The following is a 21,485-nucleotide window of genomic DNA, read 5'->3' as shown; positions in this document are numbered from 1 at the left end:
TTTATTTTCCAATTTCGTTAATGCAATACAGTTTTCAACCATGGTGGGAGTACTCTTAAGTACAGCCAGATTTTCACGCACAATCCATTTCAGGTGAGGAGGTTGAGGAGGTGCTCCCATTTTTGCATTTTTTTTTTTCCTTGTGTCCATCCTAATTTTGAACTTATTCCATGTACTCACTTGAATCCTCTTTAGCAGGTTTAACTACAATTTAGTCTCTTGGATGTGCTCACTGTGATGTATCCAATCTGCAAACTTACATATTTCTAATAACATCATATTTTTTTCTGATATTAAACTTGAAAGTTAACATTGTCTTCTAGCTATAAGTATTTGATGACTTGTAAATTAGGTGCATCTGATGTTTTTGCAGTTTGTGTTTTGTCTTTTGCAACTTATTTCCTTTTTGTTTTTAAAATCTCATTTTGATAGTTTACATGCTTAAAGGCTTACTCTCTGGTGTGCAGATAATAGGTTCACACAACAAGAACTTCCTGGCTGTAGACCTTTTCTGACTCCCCAATGGGTAAGTTAGAAACCTGGTATGAAGGACTCTAGGTATCTTGAAAGTTAATATTGGAAGGTACAGGGCAATTTCACTGTTTTAATCTATGCTTAAATTCTGAAGTACTTTAATTCCACAGATCATAACAATATTCATGCTGGTTGGTGTTATCTTCATTCCCATTGGAGTTGGTGCTCTCCTTGCTTCTCGGAGTGTATAAACTATAATCACATCCTTCTGACTCTGACATTACCTTCTTTAAGCATGTTTTCGTGTTCTAGATGATGGAGACTTGCATCATTAAATTGTTGTTAAGCAGATTTTTTCATTGAGAGAAAAAGTGTGAGATTATTATCTCTATCTTTCAGGTGGTTGAAATTGTGCATAGATATGAGACTGAATGCATTCCAGAGATACATCGAATCAACAAGCTGGCCTATATTCAAAATGATTCAATTTCCAAAGATTGCTCTAAAGTCTTAAAGGTGAGTTGTTAGTTTTACATAGGTGCAGTAAAGATGTAAGCTGCAGAATTTTTCACTGCTGAAGGTTGCTTTAATATTTCTATGGTCTTCAGAAAACTAAAATGAACCATGGTAAGATTGGCTTTAAGATCCTTGTACCAACTTTTTTTCTATTTGTCTTAAACTTTGAGGATTTAACCCTGAACAACATTTGTAGAGATGGACTTAGTCTCAAATAGAAGTCAACATTCAAAATAGTTCATTTGAGCAGGAAAGGTTTTTTTGGGTTGTTATAGAGGAGAAAATTAATGAGGAAAAAGAAGGAATTGATCGTTTAGGGGGTAATAACAGCATATTTCGTGAAAGCTCCCATAGTCTAGAGAGAAAAGATTACTACTGCTTAAAATAAGAAAGCAAGCAACCTTAAGCCTAATGTCAGGAATTGGTTACAATTGAGCTCATGAAAGCATACATCCACCATAACCAGAATAAATTTTTAGGACTAACAAACTGGCATAGGCATATATAAATGAATTAACAAAAATATAACTTTTAATTATCATAGTCAGCAAGACAACTTTAATGGCTCCATTGTGAGTCATTTCATCCATGTATTTTTATGGGCCAGCAACCTAAGAAGAGTCTTACATGCGTGCAATCCCTTTTGCTTGATGGTGAAAGTGGCCTATTGTTACAAGAAGATTCATTTTTTAATCCAGCTATGAGTTTTGCGCTCATGTATAATCTGTCTATGACCTCAATATGATAACATGCTTGAGTTGATTTTGTAATGAACTTCACTTTAACAAGAGTGGTGCTACCTACTGACCTTGCTAGTTCAGAATTATGGCATTATAATTTAGGGTGAAAGTGTAGGTGGATTGAAAAGGTCCTATTCACTGATGAGACTTGTGACAAAGTCAAAACTTGAAATGATACAAATTTAAAATAAATAAGGGTAAATTGAAAATGTCTCCTCCATGCCCTTGTGTTCTATAGGCCATACCTGATCTGTTGGCCAGGCTGGACCTAAGGGATATTTGTTACTCTTTACCTTTACATGTTTTGGAATCAATTCGTTTCACTTATTTGCATAATTAAAATTGTCTTTTTTGCCATTTTTTGCTTCTTTTCTATATTGGTTTCTTAGGATCTAGAGGCTTAACAATACCTCAGAGTATATCAGCTTCCATACATATATTTTTCGTGTGCATAGTTTTGTTTCAATATAAATTATAATTCTTCATTGTGGGAATTGAAATTGTCACTGTGCGGTAATATATAAAAGTAAGTGCTTCTCAGTATTTATGTGCCAACCTGATAGAGAACATCAACCCTGTAGTGGTCTTGTCATTCACAGAGTTCTGCTTTAGTACAACCTTTAGCTTTTTATATTGGCAAGCTCTGTGTGTGTTTATGTTGAGCACTCTAGGATTGATCATTTTTTCCCTCCCGCACTTCTCATATGTAAATGCTTCTCTCATCATAGCTTTGGCAATTTCTCACACATGGAGTTCTTGGCCTCTTCAAGCCTTGGAGTTCAGCAGATCAATGTTTTCTGAGCAAGAACAAGATAAATATTCATGCTCATAGTGGTACAAAATTCTAGATTTGTGAACCAACAGTTTCAGATATCTTCTAATGTATTTAATATCAGTTCAACTTCATATCATCAAACTTAACATTACTTTTTCATGGTAGAGTACACTCATCTAGGACAGGACAGTATTCAGGAAGCATGGGGCTCCTCTTACCACGTCATCAACAAAACTTTTTATGCAATTGACCCAACCACAAATTGCATGGAATATATTATCCAATGTGTATCTAGTTCATGAGGAGGATTGAAGTGACTGCATCAATACAGTCTGTCCTTTCATCAATAAAACTATATAGATGCAGATGGACAAGATGTTTGATTAGTCTGCTTAATTTTGATGTTGTTCAGCCCCCTCAATGCTCCTTTGAAATAATAGCAATCCTTTTCTGGATGATATAATTCATTAAGAATGCAAGTTAATATATATGCTCCCTTTTTAAGTGCTAGATAGATGTGGAAGCCTTAATGAAGGATGCTTATTAGTTAACTAGTTCTTGGATGTGAAGAATATTTCTTATGGTACTCCAAAGTTCTTGCTAGATGTACTCTATTGCTACTTTAGCAATCCTTTATCATCCATAGGAATCCTTTAGTTATCCAATATAGTGACTAGAGTGATCAATTGTGTCATATTCCCATGTAGACAGCAGGCAATGATTAGAAACATTAAACAATACATGTACATAAATATATATATATTCAATACAAAAATTATTTTTACCACTTAAAATACATTTTATCTTAAATAGTAATGAAAGGATGCGTCCATTCCCAAGCCACCTCTAGAATAGACACCACGTTTCAAAGGGAATCGCGTGGTTTCAAAGAGTTATAAAACCACACCCCAAGGAAACACAAGAGAGGAAGTGACAAGGAGAGAAGGACAAGGAGAAGCATCCAACAGGTAACTTCGTTACTCAGTAATAATATTTATTTCAGTTTTCATAATTTATGATGCCTAGACGACCATGAGGATTGCCCGGGGAATGCATCAGTCAGCAAATGATGTAAAAGGGCTAGTTGCTGGTTCTTCCCAATGATGAAGAACCAGCGCCTAGTAAGCATTCCTTCCCATCACCAGTAGGTTGGTACGTCCCCAGGCCAATCCGCTTAAATGTCGAAATGTTGAAGTATGTTTTGTGCCAGTTGTATTAAATCTATTTTCATTCCTCAGATAATAGTAATTAATATAATTTAACTAGTGACCCAGATTAATTGCTAAATCGGTTCCATGCCTAAAAATGTCTTACCAAATGAACTAAGCACATCTATAATGTACAAAAGGGTAAAATGAACTTAATCTTCACGCTAGATAGGTAACCTGCAATATCAGGTTTAGAATGCTGCATTAAAATACACTTTAGTGATAGACAAAAAAATAAAAATAATTCATTCACTCTCAGACACAACTAATATGTAGAGAAAAGGAATACTAATTAAAGATAGTCATGTTTTTGCAACTAGGCACAAATATAATGAATTAGTCCCTACAAATTTATATATAATGGATAAATGTTAACCAAGTAATATAGTCATGAATCTATGTTTTATGTATGCATTTGTTATCTTCCTAATATTCTCTGTTTGTTAGTACATTCAAGATAATGAGTGCAAGCCAGGGGTATGCTGGGCCCATCCTTAGGTGGCCCTATTAGCCCTAAGAGACGGGATGGGTTTGGATGGTGTTGACGTGTATTTTGTACACTGCCTAACACAGAATAAAATACCCAAGGGTACCTTATCCTCTCTTGAATAAAGCCTCTGATTGCTGAAGATATCGCGGAAAAGGATCAATCAGGATGACTCCAAGGTTCTTTGATGTTTCACTTCATTCACCTTCGGATTGTTATTCTTTGTTAGGCCTTCCTCTTCTTTTGAGTGGTTCGTCTTGTTTGGGGATTTCCCTTTCTTGACCACATCTTTCTTAACAGCAACTTCTTTTTCTGGAAGAATCTGACTAGTGGTGAGGCTTTCTTTGATGGTGGGTTGAGTTTTCTTAGTCTCGCCTCTTTTGAGTAATACTTTGCCTTCCAACATATCTTCCTTTTTGGCTGGGAAGGCTATGGTCTGAACCATGCATTCGTCTTGTTCAGATTGTTTTTCGTTATCAGCTTCCTCTTGGGTCATATTGATGGTAGCTTGAGCTTTGTTGGCCGAGTTCTGAGCATTCGTCCCTGCCGTGTTTGACTCGCTTAAGCTATTAATCACTGCATCCTTGATTTCTGAGACTTTGAGTAGCTCATAGAGCGGCAGGCTAACTTTAACTTTTTTGAGTTCTTCCAACACTAATGTGGCCAATCTTTTCATTTCGTAGCCTATGGGAGGTGTAACATTCTTTTGCCTATATTCGAGCATATGCTGAGGATATTCTGGATTATTACTAGCCTGTGGATCTGGCGGAGTAGAGAAATTGTTTGGAGGAATCGATGTAGTCAGGGGTTCCTGATTTCTCTGATTTCTATGATATACTCTTTGATTCACACCTCTTGAGGATTGGTGGAATACCTCCTTTATCCCTTCAACTAGGACACTGTTATTCAATGGTGGAAAATAATACTCTGAATCTTCAACAGGTTCATTTGCTGATGTAGGTGGGAATTGAGAACCTGGAGGTACCATCGGTCCATTAGCAGATTCTGGTGGAAACCTCCCATTTCGAGCCTGGTTATCTTCTCCTTGTGAATACTTGCAACTTTCCACAATCATGGCTTGATCATACCGTGTGGTCAGGACCATTTCGTATCCTATCGTGGGCGGAGTTTCAGGTGGATCGTTGCTACGCATATCTTGCTGGAATATGTTAGCTGCGATTTTAAATTCAGGACACTGCAACTCAGAATGCTGGTTTGTATTGTGGAGTCTACACCAACTGGACAAGGCCGCCTCTGCTAAAAACACTTTACTGGTAGGATGATTTTCTTGATTTTGAGAATTTGGTGGGTTATCTAGTGGCATCACCACATTTCCATTATTAGGAGCAGTATTCCATGGTCTCCTCTGAAAGCCTTGGTTGTTATTTCCCTGATAATTGTTCCTGAAACCTTGATTATTATTTCCTTGGAAATTTTGATTGTTTGTATGTTGGCCATGGTTAACCCTCTGCATGCTTTGGAGTTGATTATTCTGGTTCCTTAGATGAGTTACTTCGGTTGACAGCTTCTTGACTTGTTCAATCAACTCTTTCATTTCATCCTTCTCTTCCTGTGTTCTTGATGAGTCTGTCGTGTTTTGCAAGTACATAGGTTGTGCTGGTGGAGCTTGTGAAATCGGAACTCCAGGATGAAGGACCAACTGGTTTGTTGGCTGTACGCTTGGATATGTTGCTTGTGGAATTGGATTCATAACTGGAGTCTGGTTGGCCAATGCCATACCAACTGCTTGCATTTGATTTGGTGCTGCAACAGGTCCCATATGTAGTAGTGGCCCAGTAATATTCTGTCCCATGTGCTTACTAACTTCAATAGCCTTTGCATATGCTGCGTTTAGATCATTCGGGATAGGATGTGTCCTTACGAACATAGCAGTGAGATGATCTAGAGCCCCGTAGTAGATTTCCCTCGGGTCAGCAATGAGGTAGGGATGTCGCAACATTGTGTATGCGCGATGAAACCTGTTGTTAAAAGAAGTGATTGGCTCATGTTCTCTCCTTCGAATTTCAACAAATTGTCTATATAGTTCGGCTGGCGTGGTTGGTATACCAAACTTTGCAATAAATGCATCTTTCATCGCGTCCCAAGTTTTGATTGACCCTGTAGGCAAGTGAATGAACCAGAAGTATGCTTCTTCTCCCAATGAGTAGGGAAAAAGTCTACATGCTACATCTCCATATTCGATTCGTCTATTACGAAGAAGGTCTTCGAACATCTTGATATGATCTTCTGCTGTGCGATTGAAATCACTGACATTGAACTTGGAACAGAAGTGCTCTGGATTTTTTGGCATGTCGTGATAGATTGCAAATTCCAATGGTGATGGGTTGTTGATCAGCCAAGTAGTGCCGTTAAGCACATGAGCGGGAGGAGGAGGAGGAGGAGCATTGTGAGCCATTGTGCTTCTTGAGGTTTGGAAGCTTGACAAGAGGCTTGATGAACTAGCCTGGCTTGTTGTTTGAGAAATTGCCTGGATACTTGCTTGAATTGCTGCTTGTACCTGTTCTTGAAGAGACGGAGCCTATGATGACTCAGGAGATTCCTCTAATCTTAGTTCAAATTCCTTGGGAGTATCTTCTCTTTTGACTCGCTTTGATCTTGAAGTAAACTGAAGCTCACCCAGATTTTTGACGCCTGGTGTTGACCTCAATATCTTTTGATGTTTCTCGGGCGAGAAAGAACCAATGCGATCCAGCGTGAAGTTTTGCGGAGATTACTGTAAGTTCCTTTGATTGCGAAGCTCTCTAGCTACGATTCTTTGGTGTTCTTCAGCTCTGTCTTCTTCTTGTTCCAAGATGATTCTCACTCTGTTATACTCAGCTTCACTTCTCCTTATATTCCACGCTAAGTGATTCAATCCCGAAACAATATCTTCTTGAGTGTTGCCTATCTCCAAATTAGGTTGTACTACTTGATTCAATCCTTTATGTGGCAACACCATCGTGTTTCATGATCATGCTTTGAAACGTATTCTTCTTTAATCTTTCGGATCTTGGTGGTTTTGGCCCTCCTTCTAGCGCCAATTCTGTTGACGTGTATTTTGTACACTGCCTAACACAGAATAAAATACCCAAGGGTACCTTATCCTCTCTTGAATAAAGCCTCTGATTGCTGAAGATGTCGCGAAAAGGATCAATCAGGATGACTCCAAGGTTCTTTGATGTAGGGTCTCTACGTGTGGATAAGCACCAGTGGTCGTTGTGAATGCTGTTTCATCAAGGGGCCTTATGTATCCGAATTTGCAAGAAGAGAATTTCCTAATACTAATGAATTCCAAAAAGATCAAAAGGTTGGGTTTGCAAGGGATAGATTCTAATCTAATCCTAAGAATGACTTCAATGCAGGCTAGACTTGGTAAGATTCTACGTATGTGGTTACCCTGGAGAGGAGTCCCAAATCAAATCAAAATCGACAGCACTCCAAGATTGAGGCTTATGATAACCGAGTATGGAGAAGACAATGAGGTCCTATTCTTAGAATCAGATTTAGGGACATACAAGCCTAAAGTGGAGGAAATCTTGATGATACAAAATCAACGATATGATCAACAAGAGGTGATGGAATCCACAGAAATTGTCATAGAAAGTGACCAAGGATCTGACCAAGAAGATGATGGAATGTTTGAAAATTTTAGGAAATTCGTACATAGAAATATACAACAAAGTGTACACCTGGGTAACTTGGCATCCGTCCGAGACCTGCTCCTTCCTAACTGGTGTAGAATACATAATGCCGTCCATTCAGAACTATCCTGTGCTTTGTGTCAGACTGCATTAGAACAAGTATACAAAAGAGTCCCGCAGACATTGATTATAGAAGATTCAGAGGTCGAAAGCTCCTCAGAAGATGAAACTCTATCCGACACATCAACTGAAAGCCAAGAGAACCAAGAGACGGAAGATCTAGGAAATGCAATATGGACATTAAGGTTCGATGGTTCTAAGTCCAAACAAGGATCTGGAGCAGGCTACGAATTGATTAGCCCGACAGGAGAAACTTACCTTGCCGCTCACAGATTGCAATTTCCTTGCACCAACAATGTAGCTGAATATGAATCCTTGATTCATGGGTTATTGCTAGCTATCAAAAAGAGAGCAAAAATACTGCAAGTGTATGGAGATTCAGAAATAGCTATAAGGCAAATCAGGAGGCAGTATGTTTGCCATGACAAAAGGTTGACCAGATACCGAAATCGAGTTTGGGACCTTATTGAGAGTTTTGAGGCCTTCAACATCAAGTCTATATACAGACATCAGAATCAAGTGGCTAACTCCCTTGCACAGGCCGCTAGCTCTTTGATACCATTAGCAATGGAAGGATTGAAGAAGTTCACAGTTGAATTAACATCGGTCCCTTCAGTCCCGGATAACATCACTAATTTTCAATTTTTTGAAGATGACAAGCACATACTAGATTTCTTAACCAACACAGATGTCTTCCTAGCTCAAATCATTGATGAAGAGGAAGTGGAAGAAGCAGAATTTGATGCTGAAGGAGTTTTGAATTTAAAGACGGACACTATTCCAAAAGGAATGGTGGAGTTAGAAAGAATTTTTGATCTTGACAAATTGAAAGAGATGAAAAATCACAGCATGGAAGGAAACATGTGTGACACAATCAACGTAGGTGATGACATACAAGTTAAGAATGTGTTTATCAGAAGGTCCTGCACCGCAACTGAAAGAAATGGAATCCTGAAAAATATGAGAGATTTCCCAGATGTCATCGCATGGAGTTATGAAGATCTCAAGACCTATGACACTGCAATTATCACTCACACAATCCCTTTGAAGCCAGAAAGCAAACCATTTAGGCAGAGACAGTGGCCAGTTAATCCTCTATTGGAACCTCTAATATATCAAGAAGTTAAGAAGCTGCTCTCAGCCAAAATCATCTTCCCAGTAAGACATTCGACGTGGGTCGCCAACCTGGTTCCTGTCAGGAAAAAGAATGGAGAGATCAGATTGTGTGTTGATTTCAGAAATCTCAACCGAGCTTCAGAAAAGGACAATTATCCGCTACCATCGCTGGATGAAGTGTTGCAGATTGTCAATGGATCGCAGATGATGTCTTTTCTGGATGGATATTCAGGATATAATCAAGTTTTGGTCGAGCTAGAAGATTGACTAAAGACCGCTTTTACTACCAAGTGGGGAACATTTGCATACAAGAGAATGCCTTTTGGACTTATCAATGCCTGGGCCACATTCCAAAGAGCCATGGATATCGCTTTTAGAGACTTAGTTGGCAAATGCATTATTATATATATGGATGACATCACTGTTTTCTCCAGGAAAAGAGAAGATCATGTGGATGACTTAAGGAGAGTCTTCCAAAGGTGCAGAAGATATGGTGTATCTCTCAATCCGAAGAAATGCATATTTGGGGTAACCGAAGGAAAGCTTTTAGGACATGTCATTTCAGAAAAAGGAATCTCCGTCGATCCTGAAAGAGTAAAAGCTATATCTACTATTAATTTGCCCGCTAGTAAGAAAGAACTCAAATCATTCTTCGGCAAGATCAACTTTGTCAGAAAATTCATCACCGGATTTGCTGAGATAGTCAGACCTTTGAACGAGATGCTAAAGAAGGACACAAAGATCGAATGGTCGCCACAGGCCAAAAGGGCATTCGAGGAGATAAAGATGGCAATCGCAGAAGTGCCAGTATTAATCAGTCCTGATTACCTCAAACCCTTCTACTTGTATTCTTTCGCTTTCGACTACACTTGTGCTGCTATTCTCACCCAGAGAAGTGAAGAAAAGGACGAGAATCCAATTGCATTCATGAGCACCCCGCTGAAGGATGCAAAACTCAGATATCCCAATATTGAGAAACAAGCATATGCACTGGTCAAGGCCGTTAAAAAATTCAGACATTACCTCTTAAGGGCCAAGATTTATGCAATAGTACCAGATGCAGCAGTCAAAACCCTCCTCATGCAGAATGAACTAGGAGAAAGAAGAGGCAAGTGGGTCGTCATTATCCAGGAATTTGATATCGAAATCCAGCCTATGAAACTTGTTCGAGGACAGGCTTTGGCACAGACGCTGGCAATTGACGGACCAGGATTAATCTAGCAAGTTTATGAATTAGAGGATGTCACCCCTGATGAATGGTACAAAGATATTGTGACATACCTACTCAACAACAAATGCCCTGCTTGCATGACACCCACACAGAAAAGAACATTAAGAATAAAGTGTCAACATTATATGCTTCAAGGATCCGTTCTATATCGCAGAAATCACGAGGGAATATATCTGAGATGCATTGGCAAAGAAAAGGCTAAACAAATAATTGAACATTTTCATTCCAAGTTTGGGACCGGACATGGGGCCAACCTAGCTACAGCCCATCAGATCCTGAGAGCAGGATATTATTGGCCTACACTTTTCAAAGACACGTTTAATCATATCAGGACTTGCCACACATGCCAAGTTGCAGCTTTCAGAGAAAGAAATCCTGCTATGCCGCTGAATCCAGTGATCAAAGCAAGACCATTTGCCAAATGGGGAATGGATTTTATTGGTGTCATCAACCCCGCATCCGCGGCACAACACAAGTATATCATCACTGCTACTGATTATTGTACCAGATGGTCGGAGGCTCAGGCTCTCAAAGTATGCACTACTGAAGCTGTAATTAAATTCCTGGAGGAAAACATTATCACAAGGTTTGGATGTCCTTATGCATTGGTTTGCGACAATGGCTCAGCCTTCACATCATTGAGATTTTCGAATTGGGCTTTTGAATATGGAATAACCCTCAAGTTTTCATCAAATTATTATCCTCAGGGTAATGGGTTAGCTGAGTCAACTAACAAGAACCTACTCAGTGTTATCAAGAAGTTACTGGAAAGAAGTTCGAGAGAATGGCATACCCAATTGAGATTTGCCCTCTGGGCAGACAAAATCAGGACCAAGAACGCATTAGGAATTTCACCTTATTTTCTGGTTTATGGCCAAGATCCAGTTTTCCCCATGCAACTCAGGATCCTGACCCTGAGATTTATTCAGGAATACATGGAAGACATTGATGCTATTCAAGCCCAATTAACACAGTTAATGAATCTGGAAGAAAAGAGAGATCAAGCATTGGAAAATTTTGCAAAACATCAAGGAGTTGTGAAAAGATGGTTCGATCGGCAAGCTAGAGTCAAGGCGTTCCGGATCTCAGATCTTGTCTTGTACTAGGATAAAGCACACGAGAAAAGGGGAGAGCATGACAAGTTTGATAAGCTTTGGAAAGGCCCTTATCAAATTTCGGAGATTTTGGGAGAAAATGCATTTAGATTGAAGACTTTAACTGGAGAAGACGTCCCATTGCCTGTCAATGGGAGGTATCTCAAACATTATTTCCAGTCTTAGGGTGCCCAAGGCCTTCCCTTGTACATAGCTAGTTTAGTTTGCTTTCGTTTTTCATTTGTTTGCTTTTCTTTCGTTTTGGTTTGCCTTTCGCTTTGTTTTCATTCTTAGTTTAGGCGTCTTGTTTTAGGTTAATTTGTTTCGTCCTGAGGGGTATTCATTTAAATTGGGCGATTTTGTCATGTAGCACTCTGACTTCTCACTAGGTTGTTGGTTGCATTTGGACAATCATGAGGTCTTTTGGAAGTACAAAGGGGTTTCTTTTAATAAAACTTTGAGTCAAGCCATATTTGCAATGAAGCAAGATTAGCTTATTGAACTCAGATATTTTTGTCCTCCAGTTATTATATCTTTTCACACTTATAATCTCCGAGTCATTGTGGTTTCCAGGCAAAGCTGTGATCGGTGAAAAATCTAAAATCTGACTTCAGCGCCACTGCAATCTTCAAACCCTAGTGAGCTTCACTGCTTACGAGCCAAAAGAATTGATGGAACTGAAAGGCAATATCGAAAGGAAAAAAAAAAAAAAAAAAAAATCAAAAAGAAGAGAAAATGAGCTGAAAAGAAGATATCAAATTGGCTAGAGGGAATATTCGAGTAACTCCATCAGGGCTATAGACGCCTGGCTGGCAATGGAGCAATGTTCGTGAGCTTGCGGTGATAACCTCGTCGGGACTATGGACGTCTGACTGGCAACGAGGCTCTATCTAGGATGCTTTTGGAGTGCAGATAAACTACGTAGCTTATCACAGGGGAACCTGGAGATCATGATTGTCTTGTTGAGGGGAATTAACTCATTTGCACACACATGGGTAACTGTGGACTTGATACTTTGTCTCAATATGAGGATCTCTTCTTGTAAGTGTTTCTCAACTCCTGGTTTTGTTGAGGGAGGTTTTCTGAGTTTTCTTCAAGAAAGATTGATTCCCAAATGTTTACCAACATTTCTCAGTGGTGTCGCCAGATGTTGTGACCATTTCACACATTGCCCCATTAGAATGGGGACGCCCTCTTTTTCGCTTAGTTTTGCCTGTTCCTCTCTCTGTTTTTTTAGGGTTTTGAGTAAGTGAGTTGTCTGGACTAGGGTTAGGCCTTAGGGGTTTCTTTTGGATATTTTCAAGCCGAGTCCAGTCGAATTTTGAAAGATTATTAAGCATCCTCCCGAAGATTGCAAATTTTGAAATAGGATGAGCCTGTCAAGAAGGTCAGTTGGATCTCAGGGTAGGTCTAGCCGGGGTTTTTTGAGGGCAAATTTAAGCTATGCCTAAGTGTTAGCATTTTAATGATGGAATTGTGCATTTTGTCTGGGTGAATTTTGACCAAGTTTTTGGAAGCAAGATAACTAATCTGGGCCTTGAAGATGACCTAACCATGCATGATGAAGTAATCTGAAGATTGAAATTGTGTATATTTTAGCTAGTAAAGGTGAAATCGCTCCTGTCCCTCTCCCAGGGACCAAGGCGAAAATGCTATTTAATGTATATTTGTCTCTAATTTCCTTTAATTGTTTTGTGCAGGGTCGCCAGGGGATATAATTGGACGTAAATTGAAGATTTTGAAGATTTTGAAGAATCGAAAGTGATGAAATTTGAAGGTTTGAGGCAAATTCGCTCTTGTCCTCCACTGAAGGACCAGGGCGAAGTGATTTGTTTTGGTCATTTTGGCCTTGGTTGACCAAATTGAAGCATTAATGACACAATGAAAGATGGAATGAGCGTAATGGAACATCCAGACTTAGTCAAAAGCAATGAAAGGTTGAACAATTTGCCTAGCAGGATAAATTCGCTCCTGTCCCTCACCAAGGGACCAGAGCGATTTTCTTTGTACACACCTTTTTGGACCTTTTTTGGAGTTGGGATTTTATTCATGGCGTGTAAAAAGATGATATTTTCCTCAGTGAAGGAAATTTGAAGTGAAAAGTAAAAGGATTTGGCCTTGAGGACAAAAATCGCTCATGTCCCTCACTGAAGGACCGGAGCTTGAATTCCAATTTTGCATTTTCCTTGCAAGATTTAAGTAATTTTACGATTCGAAGACGCCAAGGTAAGTGTGCTCTATCCGTCGAATATTGCTTGAGTGGCCTACAGTGAAGAAAACCAACCTACGTGACAAAATCGCTCTTGTCCTTCACTGGAGGACCAGGGCGATTTCCAAAGGAGGCTCATGTCCCTCAACAAGGAACCAAAGCGATTTTCCAACAAGGCAAATATCTGGCGAGGGATATGCAAGTTTCATGTTTGAGATGAATAAAGGAGGGCGTCATCGATCCATTGAAGATAATTTTGAAAGATAGCAAAGCATAAGGAAGCTCATAATGGCCAAGGCGCTCCTGTCCCTCACCAAGGGACCAGGGCGAAAAACACAGTATCTAGCCTCCCCTTCCAAATTTGGACGAATCCAAACCAAGGCACAAGATTGGAATGATATTTAAAAGTGTTTCAAGGAAGAATGAAGTTGCAAAGACCACAAAATTTGATGAAATTGGCAAGGGCGCTCCTGTCCCTCTCCTAGGGACCAGAGCGAAATCTTCAAATTTGCCTAATAGCCTAACATTTTGGAATGCTACTTTCGTTTCCAAGACTTAAGAAGGAATAAGGAATAATGTTTTACGCCTTGAAGGTAATTGGAAGTTGATGTAATCATGAATTTGTGCAATAAACCAAAAATCACTCCTGTCCTTCACTGGAGGACCAGGGCGATTTCTATAAAATCAACAATTTTCCTTCAAAGCCACGCCAAGACAAAGTGGTACAGGATGGGAAACGCCTTTTGAAAAGCGATGGACAAAGAATTGACCCCAAGAATCAACAATTTTAGGCTCAAATATAAAAATCGCTCCTGTCCTTCACTGGAGGACCAGGGCGATAATCCTTGGAGGAGCTCATTTTGTCTTGAGAAGGCGAGTTAAACATGCATCGAACGAACAACAAAGATCATTGCTTACCTCCAAACTTGAATTGGCAATTTGGAAAATGAAGACCAAGGACAAAAGGATGAAATCGCTCCTGTCCCTCACCAAGGGACCAGGGCGAAAATGTTTTAAGGCAAGCTCCTTCCAAAGATCGAATAAATCAAACTCTAAATTCCCAATGAAAATCCCATTTTGGATGTCCAGGAAGAGATTTTGAGCGTGAAAGCGAGGAATACAAGGCCAAAAATGAAAAGGCGCTCCTGTCCCTCTCCCAAGGACCAGAGCGACGATACTAGCAAATTGATATTTTTACCATGCCTAGACGCCAATATCCTCCAAGTCGCATTAAATGCTAAATTCGCTAAAACCTTGAAATATTTTATTTAAATTGGCATTTAATAAAGGCGCATGGCATTTAATAATTAATTTTGAGCCTTGGAAAATCGTTTTTTTTAATTATTATTAATTGAGGCATTTCGAAATTAATTATTATTAAATTTAAAAATGGAGCGCTTTGGGGTATTGTTTTAATTTTTTTTAATCAAGTCGGCCTTCATCTTTTATTAATTTTTGTTTATTTTTGGCCTATCTTGTCAAGTCGGCCTATGGGAAAATAAAGTGGTAAGCGCCTATATAGTGGAGGTGTGTTGAGCGATTTTAATCCATCATTCACCCATTCATTTCAAGTGCGATTTGGAGAAGCAAGGAAAGTGCGAAATCTGGTCTAAATTGGAGCGAATTTTGTTGAAGACTAAGGTGGTGAAGTTGAGGCTCGTGAGTTGATAAAGGAAGCACATTTTGAAGACTTCGACCCACATTTTTGCCTAGCGAATTTGCCTTATTTTGCATCGTTTTTTAGATTTAATTCCCAAGTGGAGGTATGACGAAATTATCCTAGTCTTAATTTTGAATTTTGAATTTTGAATTTCAAGTGGCTTAGTTAAATTTAGGAAATGATAATTCAAATATTTATCATGAAGTTTCCTAATTTAAAACTTAAATCCTCTTACTAGTCTATATTTCTGCATTGCAAAACATGTTACTCATTATGAAATGTTGTGTAGGTGTCAAGATGGCGACCCCAAAGGCAGGAGCTTCCACTAGTCGTCCAGCTCTCATGAAGGAAGATCAAAAGAATGATGAATTGGAGACTAAGATCGTGTCGAAGTGGAGCAACATTGGAGATACCAACTTGGGAAACTTCAGTGTAAAGAAGTTTCGAGAGGTCCCTTACATTGGAAAGCCATCACCTGTTGCAAAGAGAATAATTGAAAGTGGCATCATCAAGGCGGCCGGTTTTCCTCCAGCAGTCCAGTGCCATGAATTGATGATCGAGTGTGCTCGCCATTATGACCCACAATCAAGATCGATCGTGTCTAAGGAGGGAAACACTTTGGCTTACCTTTCAGAAGAGGCTATAAGTGAGGCTCTCCATCTTCCAGAACATAGAGATATGATTTACAAAAGCTTAGAAGGAGCCAGGTCCATGTACGAAGATGATCCAGACACTTGCTTGAGCATCATCAATAAGAATTGGTTACTCAAAAGTCGTCCTCGCCTGAGCAAGATTCCAAACACACCACATAGGATCGACTTCCAGGAGGAGTACAGAGATTTGATAACTTTGCTCAACCGAGTTACAGGGGCTCCTCAAGCCTTTTATTTCGAGAAGTGGATGTTCTACTTCATCCAAGTGATAGTTCAAGGAAAAGGAACAATTCATCGGGCTAGAATGATTAGCCATTGCTTGGACGTACAGTTAAGAAGACTGAAGGCTACCAAGTCATTCCACATGAGCTCGTACATCATATATGCCTTGATCACAAGTTTTGAATATGCAGGACTACCTCACAGAGGAGTGATCGGAAGAGGGCCCGGGGAAGTCAGAGTTTGTGATTCTTACGTCCATTTGCATCATCCACCTGGAAGTGACTACAAGCTAGTCAATGATACCTTCACGATGAACATCACCAGGACATTACAAGGCGGGATTCACAATCGGCTATCTCAAGATGCACAAGAGCTTGTAAAGAGGTATGGTGCTTGGTTCATCCAATTCTAGAAGTTTACATATATTAGAGTTCATGGGTGTCCTTCACCTCCATATATGTTACCGAGATATTCGACAGACAGGATAGTGCTACTTGAGGTGACTAGGCAGTTGGCAGCTTATGCGAAGGCATTCAGACACAGGCATGGAAATGGAATTCCTGTGCCTATCATACTAGGTAATTCAGTTGAGGTATGTCCTAATGCTCTAGCCATGGATGACGCAGAGAAGGAGTTGGCCTTATATTCATTTTCATTCTTTGCCTTGAGAGAGAATTTTGATCCTTATGGGTATATAGAAGAGACAGTTGGTAGAAAATACAAGCATGAATTTCAGGTAGAGGACTTTTGGATGAATCTCTCGGATGATTTTGAAGTTAAAAGAAAGATGCATTCCAGATTGCCTTTAGATTTCATCAGGAGATGCAAAATCTACAGAGTGGCCGATCAAGCTCAGGACAGTGGCAGACATCTCCAGTCATCTTATGACCGAGAAAACAAGACAGTGAGGGTAGATTGGAACGAGCCTGAGGTTTTGGATCTAGATGCTTTGATGGCTCCAGTTTTGTCTTGTACTCGCAGATGGGTTGATGTGCAACATCAAAAGTTGAGAGGACAGAACATATCTATGACTTTTACTTTGGAGGAAAGACTAGGGGAAGGAGGAGCAAGTGTAAGTGAAAGCAATCCTCATCCTAGAGGCACAAGCGAAGGCAACCTTCGAAGCGTAAGTGAGGGTAATCGTCATCCTAGAGGTGCGAAGAGGAAAGAAAGACCTGAGAAAAGGGAATCCTCCAAGAAGAAGCAAGAGGCCAATCGAGATCGCTCATCCGGCACATCTTCTCGACATGAAAAAGGGACAAGTCAAGTTGTAAGACAAGAGAAGAGGGCACTTGAAGTTGAGGAATCCATGGAATCAATGGTCCAGAATGATAAACACGAAGAAGGACAGGCACCTCAACGTTCATCAAGTCAATCTCTCCAAGTCAATGAGCTACATAAAGACAAAAATAATGATGAAGTGACATCTCCTCTCCGAGAAGAAGAAACATTGCTTAAAGAGATACAAGTTAGAGAGACGAGATCTGCTATTCCAGATTTGTTGAAGGAGAGACTCACAAGGGTGATTGTGATCGAGGATGAAGATAATGTGATTGATTTAGAGAGCCTTGTTGGAAATTCTCAGGAAGTGACAGAAAAGAAGAAGGCCACCAAGATGTCCAAGATGATCAGAGATGAGATAGGATCCAGGAAATTGCAGATAGCTACACCAGCAGTGGACAAGTATGAAGGTGAGATCCTCGCAGAGGAGTATGATGTAGAAACATTTGAGCTTGGTCCACTCACCGCTGAGCAGGCACTGGATGAGGCAACTGATTCATTTGAGGCACTTAAAGACAAGCTTAAGGAAGAAATGGAGAAAAATAGAAAGCTTGAGCGAGAGGTCGGTGCTTGGAGAGGCTACTTTAGCCATCTCAATCAGCCTTTGGGACGTCAGGATCCAGCAGTATCTCCTGTGCAAGCACTTCCCCTTGAATCAGTTGGTGAGGCAGAGAGAGTCAAGAGCTTGGTCCAGCTTATGAGCTCTTGGATTGACAAATCCCATACAGTTGCCATTGAATTCGCAACAAGAATGATGCAGACCATCCACCGAGCTATCCAGGTTCTTGAGATTATCCACAACCTAATGATAACTGTAGCCGCCTTTGCCCATACTAGAGATGTTATCATTCCTGTTCTACAAGTGATCAGGCAAACATCAAGGAAGATCCTAGCACAAGAAAAGATAATGGATGGCGGATCTCATAATTTACTCCACTGGTCAACTCTACTCCAGATGAAGGAAGTTCTTTTCAAAGACATCAGTACCAAATGCAATCAAGTTGAAGAGGTCATCCATCCGATTCAAGACAGGGTGTTCGAAGTATTATGTACTATTCTTGGCAGGAGGATCGAAGTTGAGACAGATGTGGATCTTCAAGAGTTAGAAGAAAGAGTCAAGATCATCTTTTGCAAACATGAGAATGTTATCACAGACGAGCAACGGGATCAAATGTTTGCTACCATGCTCCTGATCGAGAAAATCAAAAAACTTGAACCTGGATGGGATGCGGCTCTTCTCAAGGCTTTCGATCAGGTCATCCACTTGGAGGAACGAATGAGGAATCTTCCCGAGATTCCTATTGCTGAGATTGAAGGAATTGTGTCTAGATTCATTGCATATGCTAAGAAAGAGCATTGGAAAGGAAATAAGGTTCTAGAAGAAAGGTTGTTATAGATGATGTGGTACCTTAATTGTCATTGGTCTATGTTTCCTAGATTTTTGTGCCAATTAAATATTTGGCTATGCATTTAATATTGTTCAATAAAAAGGGGACTATTTGTAATAAACCCTAATTAGGGTTTAGGTGTCACAATCTTAGCCATTGATCTTCTTTTGATCTGGGCCGTTCATTGTAATTGAGGATGCTATATATACCCTCATTCATTTTCATTTTGTCATTAGAGAATAGGAGATTAGATGAGAGATTAAATATTAGAGAGAAGAAAGTTATTTTGTAGCAAGATTGAGCATTGAAGAAAGAATTCCAAGCAATTGTTGTTTATTTTGGCTTTGAGATCAATAAAATATTGAAGTTACGGTGTTTTATTGCTATTCTTGTGGCTATCTTCATGGTTGTTTACTTTCTTGAATCATTCTCAGTCGAAATAGTATTTAAATTTGAAGGACTAAGTGTTGAGCTTGATCTTTGGTGAGATTCACGTTCCAAACCACTAGCTTCTTACTGATTGTAAGGAAGCCTTGTGTGGTCAACTGGAGATATTTGGATTACTTAAACCTTCGATCATTGTTGAACCATTGATATGTACCTTCATGGTAGTATCTATGATTCTTGATGATTTGAAAATCAATAATCACCTTAGAAGATCGCATCAATCTCAGTAGAGTTGTAATTCCTTGGCAATACTGAAATTGGTCGAATCCTACCAATTCTAGCCTACATTGAAGTCATTCTTAGGATTAGATTAGAATCTATCTCTTGCAAACCCTACCTTTTGATCTTTTTGGAATTCATTAGTATTAGGAAATTTTGTTCTTGCAAATTCGGATACGTAAGGCCCCTTGATGAAACAGCATTTACAACGACCACTAGTGCTTATCCACACGTAGAGACCCTACATCAAAGAACCTTGGAGTCATCCTGATTGATCCTTTTCCGTGGTATCTTCAGCAATCAGAGGCTTTATTCAAGAGAGGATAAGGTACCCTTGGGTATTTTATTCTGTGTTAGGCAGTGTACAAAATACACGTCAACAGATGGGTAGCCCAGCCAACCTGGAAAGTCCTCAAAATCTAGAATGGGTCGTGTATGTATTTTGTGCTGCAATAATTATGCCACCGATCTAATATTACTGCTGACATAAAATAAAATATCTAAATGTTGTAGGAAACCGTAATTTCCTTTTGTGGCCCTAAATCCAACCTTCGGTGGATAGATCAGGCCCTAATTATCAGAAAGGCAAGGCAGGTACAGCAAAGGTTCATTACAAATTACCACTTGGTTGTGAAATTAACCCTAAGCATAGTTGCAAAACTCTGTGAGTACTCTTGAGCTAGAACCGGTGGGGAGTAGTTCGTCGAAAAACTTGTTTCAAGGTTTTCAAAAAGCTCACAGCAGTCCAAGGGGTTGAGCTTAATTGGTTAAAACGCCGGGTTCTCTTTGTGGAGACCCAAGTTGAATTCGAAAAAAAACAATCACAGCAAATTTTGAATGAAAAATTGTCTAAAGCTTTCAAAAATTTGCAATTTTTGTTGGTGTTATTACATGAAAACCTGTCAAAAAATTGCTAAAATTGGTATAAAACCATTATTTTCCACCAACCATTATAAAGTTAATATGAATTCAAGCACTTTTGGGACACAATTGAGGATGACTGCAATAATACAATTTCCCTATTGTAATCAATACTCCTTTTGTAGCTAGAGGCTCATGAATTATCTTTAAAAATGATTTGTTAGATCCCAATCGTACAAGTCAAGAAGAGGTCTGTGCGTACATTGAATGTGGGAAATTATAATATAAATGAACAGATATAGATCTAGTAGTATATCGGACAAAATTGTATTATATGATATTCCATTCCAAACATTAGCACATACACTTAACCATAGTTTCAAAACTTGATACTCAGAAAAACTTGGTAGATCATTGACTTTTACTCAATGACTTTGCAGATTAGAAAAAATACTTAAATTCATAAACTTGGCAAAATTCAAGAGTTCTGGGCAAATTTCACGAAGACTTGCTAAAAACCCAACCAAACTTGGGTAGACAAGTTAATGGACAATTACTTGGCTTACAAAATATCTTGCTCTTAATCCATGTTGTACCAAATTGTCCTATCCCTACCCTAGGTTGTATTGCATATTGTACTGTTAAAATGAATGCATTGTATAAAGTGAGAGGTCATTAATATGCAGTTATTCTTTCTTGTATAGATTGTCACTGTGTAGTTATGGATGGCCTATTAAATATAATCAATTGAGCTTCTAGACCACTCGGTACATTATAGTTAGTGTGGCAGTAAAACCATTCTGCATAGCTTTTAGCAAATTATACAGTTTTCTATACTCATTTTGTGGACATGTTTAATGTATACAATGCATAAGTATACCATATCTTTTGAAGGAAAAAATCCTCCAATGTTTCCATTCACATGCCTATTGCATGATCTAACAGTATTTAGAAAATTTATTAGAAGGAACATGCTATTTAAGGTTTTCAAATAAATGCACAAAGCTATGATTAAGTATTAATGCTAAATTATGTTGTACAGGTTCAAAAGCATATGAAGGCTCCAATTTATATCTATTACCAGCTGGATCATTTTTATCAAAACCATCGGCGGTAGGCAGAATTGAATTAACTGCTGCTTTA

At 39.2% G+C, this 21,485-nt stretch overlaps 1 protein-coding gene across 3 annotated transcripts in view; it reads left to right on the top strand.

The window, feature by feature from the left end:
- Positions 1-21,485, top strand: part of LOC131069715 (ALA-interacting subunit 3) — a 133,522-nt gene that overhangs the window by 87,931 nt on the left and 24,106 nt on the right. For all 3 annotated transcript variants that reach the window (XM_059214188.1, XM_058005247.2, XM_058005249.2), the window contains exons 2-5: positions 468-526; positions 645-719; positions 874-990; positions 21,385-21,455. In XM_059214188.1, coding sequence (XP_059070171.1) covers positions 468-526; positions 645-719; positions 874-990; positions 21,385-21,455 — 322 coding nt within the window. The remainder of the gene's footprint in view (positions 1-467; positions 527-644; positions 720-873; positions 991-21,384; positions 21,456-21,485) is intronic.

The sequence above is a fragment of the Cryptomeria japonica genome, chromosome 11 (assembly GCF_030272615.1).
Source record: "Cryptomeria japonica chromosome 11, Sugi_1.0, whole genome shotgun sequence".
NCBI classification, from domain to species: Eukaryota; Viridiplantae; Streptophyta; class Pinopsida; order Cupressales; family Cupressaceae; genus Cryptomeria; species Cryptomeria japonica.
This window is presented reverse-complemented; position numbering and strand designations above follow the sequence as displayed.